The sequence below is a fragment of the Clarias gariepinus genome, chromosome 13 (assembly GCF_024256425.1).
Source record: "Clarias gariepinus isolate MV-2021 ecotype Netherlands chromosome 13, CGAR_prim_01v2, whole genome shotgun sequence".
Classification (NCBI taxonomy): domain Eukaryota; kingdom Metazoa; phylum Chordata; class Actinopteri; order Siluriformes; family Clariidae; genus Clarias; species Clarias gariepinus.
In genome coordinates, this window is record NC_071112.1 from 13,994,777 (window position 1) to 14,016,903 (window position 22,127).

General features: G+C 35.6%; 3 protein-coding genes across 4 annotated transcripts; 1 reads left to right on the forward strand and 2 right to left on the reverse strand.

The window, feature by feature from the left end:
- Nucleotides 1–61: 61 nt before the first annotated feature.
- si:ch73-340m8.2 (tyrosine-protein kinase SRK3) lies at nucleotides 62–5,499 on the reverse strand. Its single transcript, XM_053510123.1, has 10 exons — nucleotides 5,449–5,499; nucleotides 3,411–3,727; nucleotides 2,501–2,622; nucleotides 2,255–2,421; nucleotides 2,005–2,164; nucleotides 1,705–1,857; nucleotides 1,543–1,598; nucleotides 736–889; nucleotides 515–643; nucleotides 62–419 (listed from the first exon to the last, which is right to left on the reverse strand). Exons 2-10 carry the CDS (start codon nucleotides 3,716–3,718, stop codon nucleotides 229–231), a joined length of 1,440 nt encoding a protein of 479 aa, XP_053366098.1. The 5' UTR covers nucleotides 3,719–3,727; nucleotides 5,449–5,499; the 3' UTR covers nucleotides 62–228.
- On the reverse strand, nucleotides 4,697–11,314 carry gckr (glucokinase (hexokinase 4) regulator). Its single transcript, XM_053509801.1, is given in 14 exon segments — nucleotides 4,697–4,879; nucleotides 7,385–7,461; nucleotides 7,572–7,669; nucleotides 7,962–8,064; nucleotides 8,141–8,237; nucleotides 8,440–8,519; nucleotides 8,599–8,726; nucleotides 8,839–8,891; nucleotides 9,026–9,092; nucleotides 9,178–9,237; nucleotides 9,362–9,444; nucleotides 9,889–9,957; nucleotides 10,024–10,179; nucleotides 11,213–11,314. Coding segments are annotated over 14 exon segments (1,356 nt in total).
- Nucleotides 11,212–21,687, forward strand: fndc4b (fibronectin type III domain containing 4b). Of its 2 annotated transcripts, XM_053509342.1 has the most exons (7): nucleotides 11,212–11,411; nucleotides 11,651–11,823; nucleotides 18,485–18,600; nucleotides 18,703–18,907; nucleotides 19,337–19,426; nucleotides 19,697–19,833; nucleotides 20,030–21,687. In XM_053509342.1, exons 2-7 carry the CDS (start codon nucleotides 11,751–11,753, stop codon nucleotides 20,063–20,065), a joined length of 657 nt encoding a protein of 218 aa, XP_053365317.1. In that variant the 5' UTR covers nucleotides 11,212–11,411; nucleotides 11,651–11,750; the 3' UTR covers nucleotides 20,066–21,687. The 2 variants fall into 2 exon arrangements, with proteins under 2 accessions (XP_053365317.1, XP_053365316.1); XM_053509341.1 differs by having other exon boundaries at nucleotides 11,212–11,823.
- The last annotated feature ends 440 nt before the right edge of the window (nucleotides 21,688–22,127 follow it).

Below are 22,127 nucleotides of genomic sequence, written 5' to 3' on the forward strand. Positions count from 1 at the left end.
TATTTATTTATTTATTTATTTATTTATTTATTTATTTTTATTTTACAGACAATACTGAAGGACCAAAAGACTTTCTGTAAAAATATGTTAGCTAATATGATTGCAGCAGCATTTTGTGGGAATAATCCCCTAGAGTTTTTATCATTATTTAACTGTACAGTATATAATCATAACTTGCACTAGATAATCTAGGCATTATGTTTATAAATAAGCTTCTGAATGCTCTAATTAAGCATGACAAAGGGGTTCAGGGATCAGACTACTTAAACTTTTCTGAAGCTCCATGAATGTTGGTCTTTCATTAGGGTTGGACTTCCAGCACAGCATCATGATCTCATACAGTGATGGAGGACATTCTGTTGGCTGTGCCATCCTGTATCCCCTCTGAACGGCCTGGATACAAGCCGCTTTGTCATGGTCTGAATTCAGGGGGGAAAAGGTGCAGTGGGATAACACAGTCAGTACTACTTCATGAAAAATCCTTATTGCAATCTTATTCATTCTTTTAGTTTACCTGGGTATGGATCATTTCCATATGTAATAATTTCAGTCAAGAGAATACCAAAAGACCAGACATCACTCTTCATTGTGTAGTCCTCTCCTCTGAAGATCTCAGGTGCCATCCATTTTACTGGGACTTTAACTATCATTCGAAGAACATTTTCACTAGTGTTCTTCTTAAATTTTTTAATTGTACTAAATAATTTAAATGTTCTTAGTAGTCATAGTGCTTACCTGTAGATACTTGCTGATCTTGGGAGACAGTAAACTGAGCTAATCCGAAATCTGCTATTTTGCAGGACAACATTTCAGTGAGTAGAATGTTATCAGCTCTCAAGTCTCTGTGAACTATTTTCTTACTCTCCAAGTACGACATCCCTTCTGTAATCTTATCACATAAGTAAAAACAAAAAAAACAAAACAAAGATATATTAAACCTGAGAACTCATTTCTTAAAGGGTTTTGATGGTGATATATATACAGTACTGCGCACAAGTATTTAACCACCCCTCATTTCTTTATATTTTGCTTTAATTTTAAAATGTAGTCTTAAAGAATAAGCTTTCTGAAGGCTTTTTATCTGCTCTCATCTTTGGCAAGTTTTTGGCTCTCATTTTCAGTCCACTTCCTGTACCTGACCATTCTCAGAGGAATGTGTTTTTGTTTGTTAAGCCACACAGTGACCTATGAATCATTCCAGCATAAAAGCCATCCAACTTAAGGCATGAATCAGTAAGAAACAGGTGCAGATGCTGACAGATGATCAGGCCGGTGGTTAGTATACTGGTGATTCTGAATGCTGGGTGGTTGGAACAGACGAAGGGGAAATGAGGTTGCTGTTGAGGTTGTTACATAAACCAAATGTTAAATTGCATCTAAAAGCAGCCTGTAGCAGTAAAACATTTGTTCCCTTTTCTTTAATATACAGCATTTAATTTTATTTAATATAAAGAAATGAGGAACACTGCACTTTCTTTGTAAGCATTATTAATCTTAAAATATCTTTTAAACTTATTTTTTTATCTAGTTTAATTAATATACCTGTACAGCAAAGTCCACCATAAGTGTAAACCCAATATCTCTCAACTCTTTGTGGCCTAAAAGACAATGTATATTAACAATGTTTATGCATATCTTGAGATTTATTTCATCATATTTTTAACAGTAAAACGAATTTTAGCACTATAGTGTTATTGCACTTACTGATGAGGTATTTCTTTAGGCTCCCATTTTTAACGAGCTCTGTGATGATACAGAAGGGCTTGTCAACAGTGCACACAGCATACAGCCTGATCAGGTGCTTATGCTGAAGCTCCTTCAAGATTTTTATCTCTGTCTGAATTTCTGGGCTGATGACTGTAAAAAAAGTGCAAAACAACTAATATGACATATGATAATATACTGCTTCATGTGTAAAACACATACTGTATATTACAAACACATCCTTTTCTGAATGGAACTGAGTTTTGTAACACATTTGTGGTGATCATTTTATTAAGTTACCTCGAAATTCTTTAATAGCCACATCTATCATATTATTCCACAGCCCGTGCCACACTTCTCCAAATTGCCCACTGCCAAGCTTCTTGATTTTGGTCAGAGTTCTTCGGTTGATTTCCCATTCTTCTTCAAATGACAGACTGGGAAGGGATGGATTGTCCAGCTAAAAGTAAACCATCAAATACAGGAAGCACATGGCATCAAATTTGCTTTAATAAGTGTGAACGATAAAAGTTCTTATTAGAATACACACCATAATGCAAGGGTGGGTAAGGCGTGCACAAAGTCCATCTTGATCATTGGAGAATGATTCCACTAACTCAGGAAGAGTCTTAAATGATTTCGGACCAATGAGGCAAAACAATTTATCAGATTCTCTTTCCCTTATTCTGTAATGCTTTGAACCAGCTCCATTTTTTACTGAAATAAGATAATGGATATGTTAGTTTTAGTTTTCAGTTTACCTTTATTTGTTTCAACTATAAGAAACTGTGTTTACTTGAAAGGCAGAAGCAATTTTGTTTGGTACTTCTCCACACAAGAAATGCACCCTCGCTGTTTTCTGACCTCAGCAGACATCTTCTGGCTTCAGTGCGGTTTGTGACGTTTTCAAAATACCATCTGTAAAGAAAATGTCTTTAGTTTGGCCAAATGTATATTATCACTACTCCTAGCCTTTCCCTTACACGGAACAAAAAAACTTTATGAACTACACGCATAGTATTCAATTCAATTCAATTTTATTTATATAGCGCTTTTAACAATGGTCATTGTCTCAAAATTTTTTTAAAAAAGAAAATACATACAGCTGCAACAGAACTTGAGAAAACCCGATTCAATTCAATTCAATTCAAAGAACTTGAAGAAGAGGGAAATTGCTCTTGGTTATACAGTTGCTCAGTTTAATTTACCAGGAAGCAAGGAAAGTTAGATTAGGAAATATATATATATATATATATATATATATATATATATATATATATATATATATATATATATATATATATTAGACAGGGAAATAAAATTAAAGAAATAGAAATGTTAAAAGAAAAAGAAAAATAACAATAAATAGAAGGAAAATAGAATAGAATAGAATAGAATAGAATAGAATAGAAGTTCTTATTCTGTGTTTACACCAATCTTACCTTCATATACTTTGCAACAATAATCATTGAATACATGAATCTAATGAATATTGAATACACATTACATAAAACGTATTCAATGAATATTAAATACATATCCCTGCTGTGGTCTATTTCAAGCTTTCAAGTGAGAAAGTTCTCAGGAAAATTTTAGAAAGGTTTTTAAATGCAATTAACATATTTTTACCTTAATTATATTATGGAGCATAAACATGATAATATTATGCATTATGTGCTTTATGGCACTTCAATGTTAATACTCACGGCTGTGCCTCCAAACTATCCACTGGTTTGATCCACTTAGTTGGTACGTAGACCGGCTCTTCAATAAATCCTTTCTTGCCCTGCTGTACAGTAAGTCTTTTTGCATACACCCAGTGTTCTCCTTCCTCAATCACCTCCAAGAGATCTCCTTTTTTGAGCTTCCGATCACTCAGAGAATTGGAAGGATATTCAAAGATCGATTTGTACACGCGTTTTTTGACAATTGTTTTTTCCTCCTGTTCCTCTGAACGCAGCAAACATCTCTTACAGCAACTGTGGTGCTTACTGGAGCAGGCACTGTTACCCATTTTTACCTACTATAGACGAGAACACCATAACAGTTGGCATCCCAGTTTGACTGAAAAGCCAAGATTGTCTTAACACAGTAGGAGCGAAACTGGTTTGTCTAGAATGTAATCCTTAGAATCGCATGACTAAAATTCCCCTGATGACTTATAACCTAGTGCAAGTGAATAGATTTTACATTAGCAACAAGATTTAATTGGTTTCAAATTAATTAATTGTACAACAAAATCCCGGGAAGGCAAATGTCACTATTGTTTCATTTATGTATTACTCTATAAACATGCTTGTTTGTTTTTTTGGCCTTTTTTGTGATCATGTCTTTATTAATTTTCATAGTCAAGGTCACAATGCTATAGATACATCCAATATATTTTGTGGATTAGGCAAAATTATTTTCTATGGAGTAAAACCAAATCAATAACAGGAAATAGATGGTAAAAAAAAAACAGGTTTTGGTTGTTGATTGCTACCACATGTTCAATACATTAAGGTAAAATAAACAGCCAGTACGTTATTTCTCCTAGAAATTCAATTCAATTTTATTTATATAGCGCTTTTGGGAAGCTTTTTAATGGATGCCCTTTTTTCTTTTTTACAGTAAACTTGATTTTAACTTATTTAAGTAGCATATATGTAATTTTACTGTTGAAATTTGAGTAAATCCATTTAAGAGCCAGCTTGGAACCAAGAAGAAGGTTGCTGCAGTCTTAAGTGCTCTTATATTAAAGCAGCCTCTGGCAGGTTGCCACTGCATCCCAAATCACAGGATAAGCATCTAAGTAGCACTTGGCTTCAGCAATTTTGCATCTAGAACGTAGCATCACCAATGCAACAGGAACAGCCTATTGTAACAACAAATGTAGTTATTAATATGCCAGTGGGCCTACTGGAACTGATGTAATGTGTTTTGCCAACATATGACAGCAGTAATATTGCAACTTCATATCACACACACACACACACTCACACATATTAGTCTGTCACATCTGCATGCATCTATATGCAATAGTCTGTAAACAAGCACGTATTCTGTCCCTTTCGTTAGCCACAAGCGTGTGTAGTGTGACATCAGACAAGATCATCTCGGCACTCAGCTCTTCTACGTCATAGATAGCTCTTAGCAGAGCTGTCTCACACTGTTCCTGGGTGCTGCCTGTAAACCTCTGAAGGTGAAGACATTGAATACATTTTGTGTTGAATTTATAAGTTAAATCTGACTGTTGACTTTGCAGTGTAATTATCCTGATGAGTCAAAAGTCTTTAATAAATTGTTCAGTGAAAAAACATTTTTAGGGTTGTTTGCAAACACCCATCATTTTAATTCAGTTTATACAGCAGTTCCAACTAAGCAAACTGATTAGATAAGTGGCTTTCCATGGATGCTGATAATGGACAGCAATATATCTTGGACATTTAACTATGTATATTAAATAAATAAACTAATCATAATCTGTCAAAATGGTGTTTGTGGAACTGTCGTATAAAAGCGAGGTCTAGGTCTTACTGTACACTGGATACAGCATATCACGACTGTGACGTCTTTAAGCTGTGGCCTCATGCCTACAACCGCACCACATCCACACAATCCCTCTTGTGTCGTATTGCTTAATTATGACCAATTCATGCTTATAAAATTATAACTAGAGACAGGAACATACAGATCCTAGTCAAGTTTCGTCATGTACCTCTTAGCTGAACAAGTCATTTGCATATTGCATTAAATATAAATTACCTGTAATATATGAATGGCTCTTCTGTAGAGTTTGCTATTAGTTACTTTGAGGTCGATCATGTAATTCATGTACACTTTTCAATAAGGACATGGGCCCCTGTGCTGATTACATTGAGGTACCATTTAGTGGAAAGCTCCCAGTACTGTTTCTGTGCCAGAAAGAAAATAACATAATTCAGTGCCTACCAATTACTGCTTATATGAGAATACACACTCACTGGCCACTTTATTAATAACAACCTACCTACACTGAATAGGACATTTTGTCTTGCACAACCCCCCAGCCACCTTCCCCATACACATAATTGTGGCAGCTGCAGATTGCTACTGCAAGTCTCCTATTCTTCAGGATTCAGGTGGATTCAGGTCTAGTGACTAAGGAGACCTAAACTTATTTTTGCTGTTATGGAAAAAGTTTAAGATGATCTTATGTCATAGTACCATGTCATGATGGAAGTAACCATTATAAGCTAGATAAGGTCAACTGTGGCCATAAAGGATGAATGTGGTCAGATGGGCTGTGACATGCAATTAATGCTTGATTGGTATGCTTGATGCCAAATGTGTACACTACCAGCAGCAGCCAAAATTGTTAACAGAAGGCAGGTTGGTTGCATGGATTCATATTGTTCATACCAAATTCTGACCCATCTATAGTATACTGTATGACTCATCAGAAATCAAGACATTGACATATTGTTCATTAACCAGTCTGGGCATTTTTCTATACCCACTCTCATCAGCAAGGCTGTTTTACTTGAAACTGTTCCCAATAAAAAATGTTTTTTGCACCATACTGTATAAACTCTAAACACATATTTTATTGAATTTCCAGTAGGATAAGTAGTGTCTCAAATACTCAAACCAACATGGGTGTTCTTAGATGCTTTTCTGCTCATCACAGTTGCAAACCATTACTATAGCATTCCTATCAACTCGAGCCAGTCTGGCCATTCCCTTCTGAATTCTCTCATTAATAAATCAGTTCTGTCCACATACAGTAACTTCTGCAGGAGATCAGCAGTTTCTGTACTTCTCAAACCAACCCACCTGGTACTACTAACCATGCTACAGTCAGTGGCAGTGAGATCATGTTTTTCCCCCATGCTGTTTAATATAAATATTAATTGAAACTTGTTAAATATGATTGATTTGGTTGATTTTATACATTATGCTGCAATCACATAATTGTCTGATAGGATTTCATGAATGATCTGGTGTCCAATAGCACCAATTAAAATGTTTGCTGAGTGTATATTGCTTAGCATTTCTGTATCTGACAGGGCTTACCATTTAAACAAGGTTGTTCTTATGCAATGCTGAGGGCCACTTAATAGTGAGGATTGTCATAAACTGGGTTCTCATTCTTTCCTGAAAGGTTAAGATTTTCATGTTATTGTTAAAAAATATCCAACATTAGGATCTATTTCTAAAAAGACACCAAAAGTCATTTAACTCAGAGTCCATTTAGCTCATGAGCAATTGCATGAAGGTTTGATGTGTGTTACCACACACGCTCGGCCTGTACTGAAACCCTATTTAGATCATCTGTGATGAAGGCATTTCAGCATCACGTGCATTGAGAAAATGTGATAGTGCCAACACTATGATGATCCGATTTAAATCAGACTATAAATACTCCTTACCGTGAGAGATATCACTGTGTCATTGTCACTCAAATTGGGTAAAATGTTGTCCCCTTGTGATCAATAATGAAATGTGGTCCCTAGATATCCCATAGGACATGGATAATACAAATAGTGCAAAAAAGAAAAAAAAAAACGGGCAGAGATATAATCACAGAGAAAGAGAGAGAGAGAGAGAGAGAGAGAGAGAGAGAGAGAAGGAAACAAAGGAACAAGACACAAATACAGGCAGTCTGTTTCATAGACACTACTATTCATTATTCTAGCTAAATGCAAAGCCTTTCACCCACTAGAGATGACAGATCTTCCTCTTTGTTGTTCATTTCACTGAAGCCATTGCTAACAAAGCCTCTGATATCTTCAAAGCCTAGAAAAATACAAAATATAGCTTTGGTTGTGTTTATATCATTAATTTTACATTAGCCTAAATAATCATAATACTTCAAATTGTATTTTTGAAATCATCATTAGTTATACCTGCTCCAAATGTTGGAATGCATTCACTAGCACCAATAATCCCCATAATGCAAAGAGTCTGCCACCCAAGATAATACACATGTCCTTTGCTTGGAAGGCTATTTTTTTTTTTTTTTTTTACAAATCATACATTATCCTTGTTTAATATTATCTCATCAGTTCTGAGAAGCCCATTGGAATACATGCACAGAAATAGCAGAATGATAATAACAATCATTATTGATTCATGATCAATAATGCTCTTGACTTTCCTTACTCTTTTGCCTCCTTAAGTGCAATCTACAGTTATATAATGTAGGTGATAAAATTTGTGGCTTTGTTCACCTGAAAGCTGAACAGCTCAAGCTATTTACGTAAACAAAACCTTGATAAAACGAATCAACAGGTTACCTTATTACAGCTTTTTGAACTAGGGCTGCCAGTTCCTTAGTCTGTGAATAAGTGTATGCTGTATACAGTATCACTAGTAAAAACAACATATGAGTGTTAACATATACAAGGAAATCCAGTTTATATTACCAGAAGGAAGACACCCTTTAAGAACATACCTGAGAGTCACTGCATTCCTATTATATGCAGCTTCGTGGCCTTTAAATAGGAAGTTTCAAGAATTATTTTTGTGGCACTTCCTTCTTTCATTCTTGAAGATCCACTAATTGCTTCAGGCTTTGATGAAAATTTAAAAAAGCAGATTATTGTAGTACATATAATAATAATAATAATAATAATAATACACTGAATAATTTCCTGAATATGCATGCATATACAAATATCTTCTATGCCTTAGGAATTGTCAGGTACTGTTTTTAATGATTACTAACTATGCTTTTAAAAATGTAAGATACTTACTTGGTAGAAAAGTTTATACCCCTACAGCTGGATTGAGCACATAGGCCTTTTGTTGCTTCTGTATTTCATACATTCTCTCAGTTCTAAATTGGTTCAGTCCTATTAAAATTACATCATCAACTTAGGATATTTAATTGTAATAACTAATATTTATTTTTCCTAAGTTTATTAGTCAAACTTAAAGCCATTTAATAATTTAATCTTTGATACCGTGCCATGTCAACAGGAATAAATTTAAACAGCACTGGAGTAAAGATCTCAAGATTCCTCAGACAAAAGTCAAGTTGGCCAGCAACAAACAGAGCCTTCAGAGATAGAAGTATTACATCAGCTTTGGTATTAAAGCATGATAGTAAGGTAGAAGTAAGGAACTATACTGTATATATTGCACAAATAACTGAAACCACTAATCTGTTCAGACAGGCCACAGAATATTCCAATGAAGAGGACATGCTTCTTTCCTACACAAGCCTGTTAATGAAAACAAAAATAAATCATGTCTACTCATGTCTATAATATGGTATTATTTTCTTCATCAAAGTTTTGGTCTTATACACTGTCAGTGTTATAAGAGAAATTTAGGAGACAACTGCTTTCTCTTGCACCTTGTCCAGGAGGAGAGCTCCCAGCAAGGGATCATCTTCAGGAGTTTTCTGTGATGTCAGCAGCACTCTTAAGAAAACAAACAACTGCTGAAAAACTGTGTCATTTTCTATTGCCATCCAGTGTAACAACTAAGCAGTCAGTCATTACTCACCTGTCACCTCCAGCAATGATATACGAGTAGATTTGCTTTCGATGATGAGAAGCAAGCCACCTAGTGAAGAATGTTCAAAGCTCAACCAACTAAAGAAAAAGGGTGATTATTATAACAGAAATCTGCAGTGAAACCTCATGACCAAAAGTAAAGATATTGTGCCAGAATTCAGTAAATTATTTGCTAATTTGTTTTTACCACCAGGAGAAATGCAACACGACCTGAAGTCCCACAGCCACTGAGGACAATCAGGCTGTTTTCTGGATCCTGTTGTAATAAACCATTTTAAATGATTTCCCATACTTCTTCCTTATAGTACATACTTACCAGCCACTTTATTAGTATCTCATGTCAGCAAACCATGCATACCAGTTACTTTAACAATGGCATGATTGTAGAGGGATTTTCAAGCCACTTGTGAGCAGAAACACATGCCAGAATGCACCTAACATGTCAAATGTAGCAGCAGATGGGCTACAACAACAAAATATTATTTCGGGTTCCATTTCTCGCACAAAAGAGCAGATGCAATATTAAAGGCTGTAGTACAGAAGGTGCAAACTTACTAAAACTGCATTGAAAAAAATGTTGCCAGACGTGTCTAATAAAGTGACTGGTAAGTAGGCATGTATCATAATTCTTCAGATACTTTAAATAGAAAAGAAGTCACACTATCTGTATACAAACTTTTATTATCTGTGACCTACATACCTTAAGAATAACTTCAACCCTTTTGGTAATGTCCACTATTGTCTGAATCACAGGCGAGCTGTTTAGTGTCTATAAACAGCTACAACAGTTTAATGTTTAAGTAAGTTTTTATTACATGAAGTACCAACATAACACCTGATACATTGGATTTCCATATCATGTTCTTTCAAAGATTTCTGTATCACATTTTTGCAGCATTTGTACTATTTCTTTTGAGTTTGCTCAATCAATATCTCTGGTGATTGGATTTGATTTCTCTGTGACCGGTAAGTTGGGCTCATAATTGGAATGCTATTAGGAAAAACAACAACAACAACAACAAAAAATCCACAACAGTGAAGGCATTGTAGTGTAAGTATATCTGATTAAGCTTATAAACAGCTTTGCAGGTTGTTCAGAAAAAGTAACAGTAATTATCTTCTTCCTATCAGATAAACTGCACTCTATCTTCTGCCAGTCTTGCATATCCTTTATCTTGTAATCAAACTTAAATCCTCTTGAATTCTAGGCTAGTTTTCTATGTTATGCACTACACTCTGCACCCTACACTCTGTTTTGACTGTATGTATAGCCAAGGTCCAACTACATCAGACTTTTAAGTAAAACCGAAGATTAAATGGTTAAACAATAAATTTTATAAGCCTATTATCACTAAGCTCAAATGACATGCACATCAATCGTTTACATTTGAGCATTTACATTTAAATTAACGGCCTGCTGTAGGGTAAAAAAAGATCGGGCTAACTGTAATTTTATTTGTAGGCAATAAATCAGTCTACTGCAGTTTTGCTGATTTGTTTAATCAATGGTTCAGGTATTTGACAATGGATATTGGATGAGAAGGCCTAGCTTGCAATCTCTGTTTCAGTTCATCCCAAAGGTGCTCGATGGGGTTGAGGTCAGGGCTCACGCCAAACTCATCCAAATTGTCCATATACTGTAGTGTATCAAATGTGCACCTTAGCAAGCACCCTAGCTTTGGCAGAAGAATTTCGTAAGCTTAATGATTGACAAATTTATTACGCCTGCCTGAGATACACTAGACCTTTAAGCTGTCTTTTTAAGTGCCAAAAACGTGGATGAATGTTGGTATTGGAATGGACAGATGGTTATCTTTTTTTTCATCTTAGAGATAAAAGGCTGGTTTCCATTCTCCTGTGTGGGAATAAAGCTTGGCATTGTACGCTGCAACACATCCTCTGATACCTATACATATACGAAGCACATTCGATTCGTATGCGGATTGGTTTGAAAGAATCGAGTCAGTAGGTTTTTTTTGTTCTCCCTTCGGCTATCACTATTCAGAAGGCGAGGGCGCTCAGACAGCCCACCACCACCTGTAGGTCCTGCGCTTGTGTCGCAGCATCGCGGGTTTATTGCTATTCTTAAAGCGTAGAGAGAAAGTGGGGACGCCAACATGAGCCATCTTTGCCCTGGATGCATTTGTTTATTTCTGGATAAAGGTGTTCATTTCTACGATCCGACACCCGCGGTATGAATCCGATGAGATTTGATATTCACCTGTAAGTAACGCTAACGGCACATGTTCTCGCGTGTTTGCGCATTTGATCGCATCGCTTAGCATTAAAACAGCCTTCCGATCTGCGGGCTTTAACAGTCGTTTATATGTACATGTATTACACCGATATCTGACATTGGAGTGTAAAGAAATCGTTTCTACTGTACATCCTGCGGATTGCATGCTGAAGGGCAAAAATGGAGACGAGTTAAACTTGGTGTTCATTTGTGACGGCGGATGCAGGAGTTCGGCAGTGATTGTGAAGTTTGCTCATCACTGATGTGACTGCAAGCGCCGACAGGTTGATGGGATTTCTGACATTCTAGGCAACTTAAAGGAAGATATGATTGCTCTCCTCCCGCCTCTCAGCTCTCTCCTGCTCCTGATCTGCTGCCACATCTGCCTTAGTGAAGCAAGTAAGTGATCAGAGCATCTAATCACTGAGAGCATCATCATCATCATCATCAGAGTCTTACAGTGTGGGCTAGTCTTCCATGACTGATTTATATCCAATATGCTGTGTTTGCTGTTCATGCTATTTATTTGGTCAGTATATTAAAGTGAACAAGCACACATTAGGGAAATTGAGTTGGATTCATTAGGAACCTGGTGGAGCTTATTAATGCCTGTTGATGATCAAGTCAGTGAGAACTAATTGGCAACCAAAAAAAAAAGAAAGACAAAGAAGAAGCAAGATTGGTGCATGAACTGGATTTGTTAAATTCTCTACGCCTGTGACTTCACAAGCCTGTGGCTTACTTGACCAATACTAAAATAGCATTAGACAGCAGGAAACCCTCCAAGCAGTCACAAAATTTCAGCTTTATTGCAAGCCAGTTATTCTCAGCCTGAAGTGTTTCAGTAAGAGCCATACTTCATAACAAATGTCCAAAAAAGTCCTCAAGGGTTAACTATTTCATTTAAGATTTACCAGTTATTTTTTAGTATGGTGAAATGCTCCCCCGCATGCAGCTCCATGCTCACCGATATGATAAAAAAAAATCATTTGCCTTGGCTATCCACAAGCCAGGATTCTTTTATATTTGAACTCTCATGATTTCATTTGTACTCTTTTTTTTATACTAAATGCTCCAGACCACTTAACTAATAGATAAAATATAATGTACACAAATAGATCGATATCTGACTTTAAGCTTATCCTATAACTTATGATGTATTTTTTGGCTCAGAAAACACTGTATGATTCAGCTGTCTAGAAGGTACATTGTGTTGCCGAAGTACATTGTGTCTGTATGTTAAATATAAATGGATCTCCAATTACGTCTTGAACTAGGCATGATATTCAGGCAGTAATTTGCAATTAATCAGCCTCAAAACTGTTATCCTCGTTTCTTTTTGAAACCATGGATTTAATGGAACCATGCCAGTATTGACTTCCAGCAATTTAATTTCTGCAGAGGATAACATAATAATTATGGGTGCTTTTTTTTTGCTGGGTAATGCCATTATGCCACTTGAAAGGTGGGCAGTTTATCAGATATAACTAATTGTTCACATTCTGACTCCATTCACCTTTTAGAGTTTTTAGTGAATGAAATACTATAAAATATAGATTTTAATACAAACACCTTAATATGATATATGATTGTATTGCTGCCATTACTACCAAAAGGACTCACATGCTGCATGTGTGCTAAGGTCATTGGCGTGCATGATGTTTACTTATAATAACGATGATGAATTGTATCAACTTTTCTCGTCTAGCCCCTCATCACCAACTAGCATACTTTTGGGAGGTAGGAGGACATGCACAGAAACTCCACAAAAGAAACAAAAACTTTGGCAACTGCTATGCTATATTGTCCCCTTGTACATATTCATGAATTCAAAATACTTGAAATTGAATACACCTCGATTGATGACAGCTCTTTAGCCAGACATAAACTCAACAGATCTTCATATCCACCATAATCACATCTAAATTTTTATTCATTTAGAAATACATTATCCAAATGAAAAGTAACAGAGTGCATTTATAGCACTCTGTAAATGCATTTGGTTACTTTGTGGTCCAAGTCAACACCTAAAACTCTTTTTTACGGTCCTCAAACGATTCTTAAACTATTTTTGAACTGTGACAGGGCACATTATGCTGCTGTAAGAGGCCACAGCTATAAGCAAAAACAGATGCTATTAAAGTGTGCACATGGTCTGAAACAATGTTTAGGTAGGTAGGTATTGTATGCTACACATACAATATGAATGCCAGTACCTAAAGTTTCCCAGCAGAACAAACGTGCCCTTTTCCCCTTTTCTCTTCTCCATTTAAGCGACAAACACACAGCCAGCCACCCACATGATTCATCAGATCAGGTCACCTTCTTCCATTGCTCCACTGTCCAGTTCTGATGTTCATCTGGGCATTTTAGATGTTTTCAGGCGTCAGCATGGGTACTCTGACAGATCTGTGGCTACACAGCCACATATGCTGCAAGTCATGCTGCATTGTGTATTCTGACACCTTTCTATCACAGCCAGCATTAATATTCTCAGCAACTGTTATATGCTGTAGGAACAGTTTTGTAATCATATCAAATAGGCTAGTCTTCAATCTGAGCGCAAAACACAGACATTTACGATAACAAAAATAACAGCATATTTCTCCAACTCCACCAGAAAAAAACTGACTAGTTAGTTTAGGGCTGCTTCCTTGTAATACATCACGTGAGTAACAGCAGAATGCCGTAACCGAGGAAGAGAGATGTGAGAAGTGACTGAGTTCAATGACTCAATCTTTCACTAATCTCGGCCCTGATTGGTATATTAATATTTTTTTGTTTAACCCTGCATGTGTGCAATGAGTGTGACAGATATAGCATCAAGTAAGAAAAAAAAGGGAACAGTTAAATGCTTAAATGCAGGGAAATACATGCAAGTAAATCGCTGTCATTCAGAAAAGAAATTTTGAGTGAGATGTTCTGACCCAGTCATTAGAGCCACTTCACATGCTCATCTTTTCTGTTTTAGGTGCCACTGTAATGAGATAATAAAACATTATTTTATTTTAATCACCAGTCAGTTGTTTAAATGTTTTGGCTAATTGGTGTAAAACACTAATGTCACTAAGCACCAGTATTACATCTTTATTTATTCATCTAAAAGTTTATGCACATCTGAACAACACACTCCTATGTGGGTTTTTAAACATTCAATCTAAGATTAAGTCTTCCTTTGCTTTTATAATAATCTTTGCTCTACATGGTAAAGCGTTCCATTAAATTTTGGATTTGTGTTCACTGAGAATGAACAGCATTAGTGAGGACAGTTACTGATATCATTTAAGGAGGCCTGAGGTGCAGTCAGTGTTTCAGTTTATCCCAAAAGTGTTAAAGGTATAATATAATACAAATGATAAAGGTTTTGTGTTAAATCTTTGGTTATTAATTTCTTGCATTAGACTTTTGGTTGGTCATTTAATGGTAATTTTCCCCTTTGTTATTTAAGCAACACCTTGTCTATTGCATGACAGCGGTAAAAAATATGTCAATTTTTAAATTCTATTGATTTTCATAAGTAGATAAAATGTTTCACAACTGTAATAAGGGCCAATATGTATTCTTTAGTGCTGATTTGAAGAGGCCAAGCCAATGACAAGACAATGTTAGTCAATAATTTAATTTTTAGCAGAATTTATAACATAACATAACAGTTACTGACAGTAAACATTTTGTTCTAATATATATTTTGTTCAGATGCCCATCGCATGACACTATATTATACTGTACACCATAATTGACATAGATATACATATACATTTGTATTATTACATAATGCACCTTCTGTTTCCTATGGCACATTCACTGGAGTATGTTGCACAGTTATACTGTACATTTCTATATCACTGTATATACACCATATCTCTATTAACAAATGCACCTTTTGTTTGTTTAACACATTTTATTTATTTATTGTAAGTAGGCCACTTATGCACTTCTGGTTAGATGCTACAGTAACTGCATTTCATTGGCTCTGTACATGATACTGCACAATGACAATAAAGTTGAATTTGATCAAATATAATCTAATAACTTATTTATGAATAATATAAAATATATATACGATTTATAAGTTATACACAATTGGGGAATAATACCCTGCACTGCTCGGTACTGAATAGAATAAGTTCAGTGAGGTAGCTAAACAGAGCGCCATTGTAGCAAATCATCTGTATGCGCATTTAAATCTAATCTAAACAACAAAAACAAAACAGAACACCACCTTGTGGCATTATTTGGTATTACTTGTGTGACAGTTAGGGGAAATTTTTGCATACTAGTGCTGTAGTCAGGTGTCCAGAGACTTTTGGACATATAGTTTATCATAAGTTTAATTTCAGTCTGTAACCCCAGATAATTTTAACCTTTTACAGAAGTCAGAAAGACCTTCACAGCCTGGTATGGCGACTCTACTGCAATACTTTGCAGAGGCTGGTGAAGCTAAAAAGTACTTCACAGTCACTCTCCCATTTGGGAAATGTACAGATAATGAAACTTGCAACATCATTTCAGACCAGACCATAATTCCCAAACCACAGCCTCTTTCCCACTACCACAGCATGCAGTTCCAGAATAAGTCAAGTCGACCTTTATTTTTATAGCATGTTTTTCAAAATGGTGTCTGTGAAGCATAGTTATGAAAGTTTTTTTCTCATGCATAACTTATATTCTATTGTGGATTATTTTATTTTATTCATTTGTTTACTTTTTTTCTTGTTCATTCATTTCAAAGAGTTAAATTTAAATACCAATAACTCAAAAAAGTAGACCTTAGAATAAAAAGACCTTCAATAAGTTGTATTTACAAACTAAATTGGTTATTAAAAAACGTAGAGAACTACAGATATATCACATTTAAATGAACAGCAGAATTGAACAATGAAAGGCAAGACAAGACAGGGCAAATCCAATGACTACAGATACTACAGACCTCAAATGCCCAGACAAATTAAATTTTTGAATTAAATTGTAAATGCCTGTTGTGGGCGAGGCTTTTAAAAAAATGATAGGCTGTTTCATAATCTCATGGCTAAAAAAACAGCTTCTATTCCTGAGCTGTCAGGGTGCTCACTTCCACCCACTCCACCACATCAATATATAGTGGAGCAATTAAGTATTTAGTCAGCCACCAATTGTGCAAGTTCTCCCACTTATAAAGAGAGGCCTGTCATTTTCATCATGGATATACCTCAACTATGAGAGACAAAAAAAGAAAATCCAGAAAATTTTTCTGTGATGTTTTGGGGCTGTCGCTGGGCTGACTTTCAACTCCCTCCAAAGATTTTTTATGGGGTTGAGAACCTTCTCCTTCGTTGCCCAGGCGGTGTGTTTGGGATCATTGTCATACTGAAAGACCCAGCCCAGCCACATTATATCTTCAATTCCCTTGCAGATGGAAGAAGGTTTTCACTCAAAATCTCACGATATATGGCCCCGTTTATTATTTCCTTTTCTCGGATCAGTCGTCCTGGTTCCTTTCCAAAAAAAAACAGCCCCAAAGCATGATGTTTCCACCCCCATGTGTCACAGTAGGTATGCTGTTCTTTGGATGCAACTCAGCATTCTTTCTCCTCCAAACACAAAGTTCTATTTTGAGTCCCTGGCGGTGTAGTGTGTTACTGATGGTAGCCTTTGTTACTTTGGTCCCAGCTCTCTGCAGGTCATTTACTACTGTAGGTCCCCCCCGTGTGGTTCTGGGATTTTTGTTTTACAGTTCTTGTGAACATTTTGACCCCATGGGGAGCGTGGAGCCCCAGATTAAGGGGGATTATCAGTGGTCTTGTATGTCTTCCATTTTCTAATAATTGTTCCCACATTTGATTTCTTTACACCAAGCTGTTTACCTATTGCAGATTCAGTCTTCCCAGCCTGGTGCAGGTCTACAATTTTGTTTCTGGTGTCCTTTGCCAGCTCTTCACTCTTGGCCATAGTGGAGTTTGGAGTGTGACTATTTGAGGTTGTGGACAGGTGTTTTTTATACTGATAACAGCTGCCATTAATACAGGTAACGAGTGGAGGACAGAGGAGCCCCTTAAAGAAGAAGTTACAGGTCTGTGTGAGCCAGAAATCTTGCTTGTTTGTAGGTGACCAAATACTTATTTTTCACCATAATTTGCAAAAATATTCTACAATGTGATTTTTGGATTTTTGTTTTTTTCTTATTTTGTCTCTCATAGTTGCTGTATACCTATGATGAAAATTACAGGCATCTCTCATCTTTTCAAGTGGGAGAAGTTGCACAAATACTAATTTACAATTAAATAAATACAATTGGCTAAATACTTTTTTGCCCCACTGTATATGTACATGAAAATGACCAAAAGCACCTGGGAATATCACAACACTTTTAGTCACCTGTTACAAAATAGGGGTGTTTAGGTCAAGCCAGGATTTACTTACTCGTCGTCTACACCATTTTATGCTGTAAACAGGGTCCTGGTGGGCCTGGAGCCTATTCCAGAAGACTTAGGGCACGGAGCGGGGTACATGCTGAATGCGATTCCAGAAAGGCAGGCTGAGAAATCTTTTTTTCTTACCATGATGGTATCCAAGCACTAGTGAAACCCTGAGATAAATGCATTAGTTTTGAAGGGGATTATATGGAGACATAAAGCTTTTTAAAAGTTACTCTCATAACTGCACAGTCCCTTATTCTGCACAATCAATAGTCCTGGCTTTACTTAAATGCCCCTCAAATATTATACCCCTAAGCTTTATTCATTAACTGTAACCAAGTTATACCTTAAAATTAGTACAAAATACAGATTGTTTTTATCTTTATTTGTTTCTACTGTATATGCTAGTCCATACACTATTTTTCACATCTGTATTTGAACTAAAAGAGCATAGTGAGAAAAATATTTAATTTGGAAATCAATCCGATAAACTATCAATGATTTGTGTTCAATTTTTAAAAGAAAATTATAATCCATATTATATATTATTTAATGTTAATATAATAAGAGTGTATTTTCTATTTTTATGGTCTGCATTTTGGAGTTAAAATTCCACAGTCATATACAATTTTACATTCAATGATGTGATTCCTGACTGTCCACAGACCGTCCGGCTGCTCCGGTCAACGTCTCAGTCACTCACCTGAGAGCAAATTCAGCCACCATATCCTGGAACGTCCCAGACGGGGAGGCTGTAATTGGCTATGCCATCTCACAGCAGGTTCTAGAAAATTATCAAATTGGCTAATGGAATCCTGTGCAGCCACTCATTTTGTTAAGCAATGCACAAATAAGCTTCATTCCTGTCTGTTTTGTGCATTAGAGACAAGATGGACTCATGCAGCGGTTCATCAGGGAAATTAACACCACCAGTCGTGCTTGTGTGCTGTGGGACCTAGATGAAAACACAGACTATATTATTCAGGTGCAGTCCATCGGGCTGCATGGGGAAAGCCAGGCCAGCAAGAGAGTTCATTTTCGAACCCTTGAAAAATCAGACCACTTCCAGTCTAACATGGTGGCTCAAGGTACTCTGAAACGTTTTTTGATTTCATTATTCTGCCACACACACCCACACACACCCACATACATACATATATACATACATACATACATACACACCAACACAAAAGAAAACCGTACAGTTTAGAATACAGTTCAAAAATATTTTTCCAACATTAAAATATAAGTGTTTAAATCAATTTGTAAAAGAAATTATGAAATGATATTATATTTCATTAATCGGGTAGAATGGATTCATGGACAGAGATTGTATTTAGGCAATTTTAACCTAATGATTATGATTTTTGTTTTATTAATTACATTTCTATAAAGTTAAAAGTCTAACAGTATGTCCATTACTGACTAATGATTTCATTACAGATGTGTATATGATATGTTTTGTTATGTTTGGCCATCACCACAAATCCCTGTTATGTGTGTGGGTGTTTGTCAAGGTGACCCCTCAGTGGAAGGTCTTGATATTTCCAGGCACCTGCAGACTGGAGAGATGTTAATCATTACGACTGTGCTACTAATGTGGGCAGGTAACTGATAAAAAGCAATAAATGTAAAAAATATATACAAATAATAGAAATAACCATAAAATTTATCATTTGATACTTTTTATATTATTATACTAATATTGCAGTGTTCATTTTTGTTTCTTAAAATGAAATGAAACTGCAATGTTAGGATTAGAGGCAAATTTAGAACATGTGCTGGGCTTTGAATGTAGCTCTTTTGGCTAGAATCCAGTGCTTTGGGTCAAGGAGATTTGATCCACTTTCTAATCGGATTTATTTGTCTTGGTGCAGCGGTGATTGCTCTTTTCTGTAGGCAGTACGAGATCATCAAAGACAATGACTCAAACAACCACACTAAGGAGAAGACCAAGCCCCTCTCTGCACACAGTACTCCAGATTATCATAATGGAGGGCTTCTGGGGAACAAGGTGAGCCCAATAATATTGACACAGAAGCCAATAATTTAATCACTGCAGGAAAAAACAGCGGCTGTTATTGTCAGTCTCATTTCTTTACATATATTGGTAGTTTATATTGGCACATTTTGAAGAACTTCCCTTGTAACTTTCGTATTTTCCGTCCAGCTGAGGTTGTCTTGTGTATTTTGTTTTTCCCTATTTTCAGAGGACACCATCAGCAGTTAGCATCATTAAGGTCTGACCAGCAAATTGATGCAGAAACTGGTCCTAGAGGGACCCTTTAACTCATCGTTCAATACAGTAGTTACAACATCCAGCTCTCTGTAATGCATTGCATTTCTGTACTTCATTACAGTGTAAAATACCTGGTAGGACAATGTAAATGTAGGAGCATAGCAATAGAAGATTAATATAAATAAAAAATCAGTTATAATCTTTTTAATGATGATGAAACTAAATTGCATTATTATTGATCATGTTTAGCAGTAAACGAGGCATTACAAATAGTGTTATGTTTTAGAATAAATATTAAATACTAAGATCTGTTCATAATGAACAAAATTTAGAACTTCTGCTGTCCGTCTTCTATGCATATGAAAAACATGAAACCTGCAGTAATAGTAACTTTGATCTTGTTTCCCTAGCATCCTGAATAGATTAAAATAAGATTATACTTTATTATCCTTACCAAAAAATGCTACTAACACATTAAGTTAAGCCTTTCTTACAGCTCTATGAGGGGCATTCAAGACGAACCCGGACATTTGATAAAATAAAACCCGACTAACATTTACAGAAGACTCTTAGAGTAAAATATTTCAATGGTACAAATCATGAATGATAATCCAGTCTTTGAAATTTAATGGATAACTTGTAACCAACCAGTGAAAGTGGCCCATCTTTCTGTGAAAACTGTGCACATGACCATTAATAAACACCACTTGCACATTACAGGAAGCAATTTCCATGCAATTTCTACATGTTTGAGTAATTAAAGGAGTTTTATGGAGGCCAGCGTTTCAGATGAGAAGCAAGCAGTCCGATTAGTGCTATGTCATACTGAAAAAAACGTTATTCCTTCATGGTATTATAGTGCTAGTGACATGCTAGGAATATGTGCAATAGTGTAGCAGGGGATTATACAGAGTATTATAATAGTGTTTACTCTCATACAGTAACTGTGTTCTGTTGTTCTGTACAACCAAAAGTCCCAGTCTGACTTGAACACCCCTCGTACCACATTTCTGTACTGCCAACAAAAAAATACCTTATAAGGTATTCTCACAGTAGATACTTTCACATAGTATCACCTAATATTTCTATACATTATTATATTAAAATGTTTCATTTTACCGACACAATTTGACTTTGTCTTCTATTTTTAAAAATCCTGGAGTAGAATAAATCTAGGAAGTCCACTTTTACATGTTTAGTTGTATTGAAAAAATAGCTTTGTGTTTCTATTAGTTTGGTTTTTTTTTTAATATTTTAACAGTTGTAACTAATTTATATGATCAAATGTGTGGTATCAAATAATTATAAAAATTGTAATATAATGAGTTAAAATATGCATATGGACAGTGCATTGACTGAATATGTTTGGCAATTGAAAAATAATGTTAAATATGGCATTTTGACAATGTTAGTGATAGAGAAATAAAGTATATATCATGTATAAACTGTTACAGTATGACACTTAATCAGGTTGCTTTCAATTTTCCATAAATTACAGCATTATAATGTGTATAATAGTACATATAATAATTCTATCACCTGTTTCATGAATTTAGTTGAAATTTAACTCATTTTTTTATATCTATGTAGTAGCTGTTATTACTGCAAATGTGTCACATTGAATTATGTCCAAATAAACCTTCCAAATCTAAACTCTGCTTGCCTGTTTTACTCAATAAAATTAAGTACTCTATAATTTTTTATTGCAAATTGCAAAATACCAAAGAAACATAAACCAAAAACAAGTGTATGCAATTGTATGTTAGATTCCAATAAGCAAGCCAGAAGTATCCATTGGAAGAACAAAATTCTCTGAGAGGACATGAGAAGAAAACCTTATGAGAGGAACCATAGTTCAAGAGAGAACATGCAAACTTTATGCACACAGAGACAGAAATCGAACCTGGCTGGGAATCGAACCCAGACTCTGGAGGTGCAAGTGCCAACCACTACACCACAGTGCTTCCCTCAGCATCAAATTATTGTGAATAAAAGTCCTAAAATAGGCACATAGGACAATTTTTTTGACTATTAAATTATATATAAATTAAATGTTAGACACTTTTAAT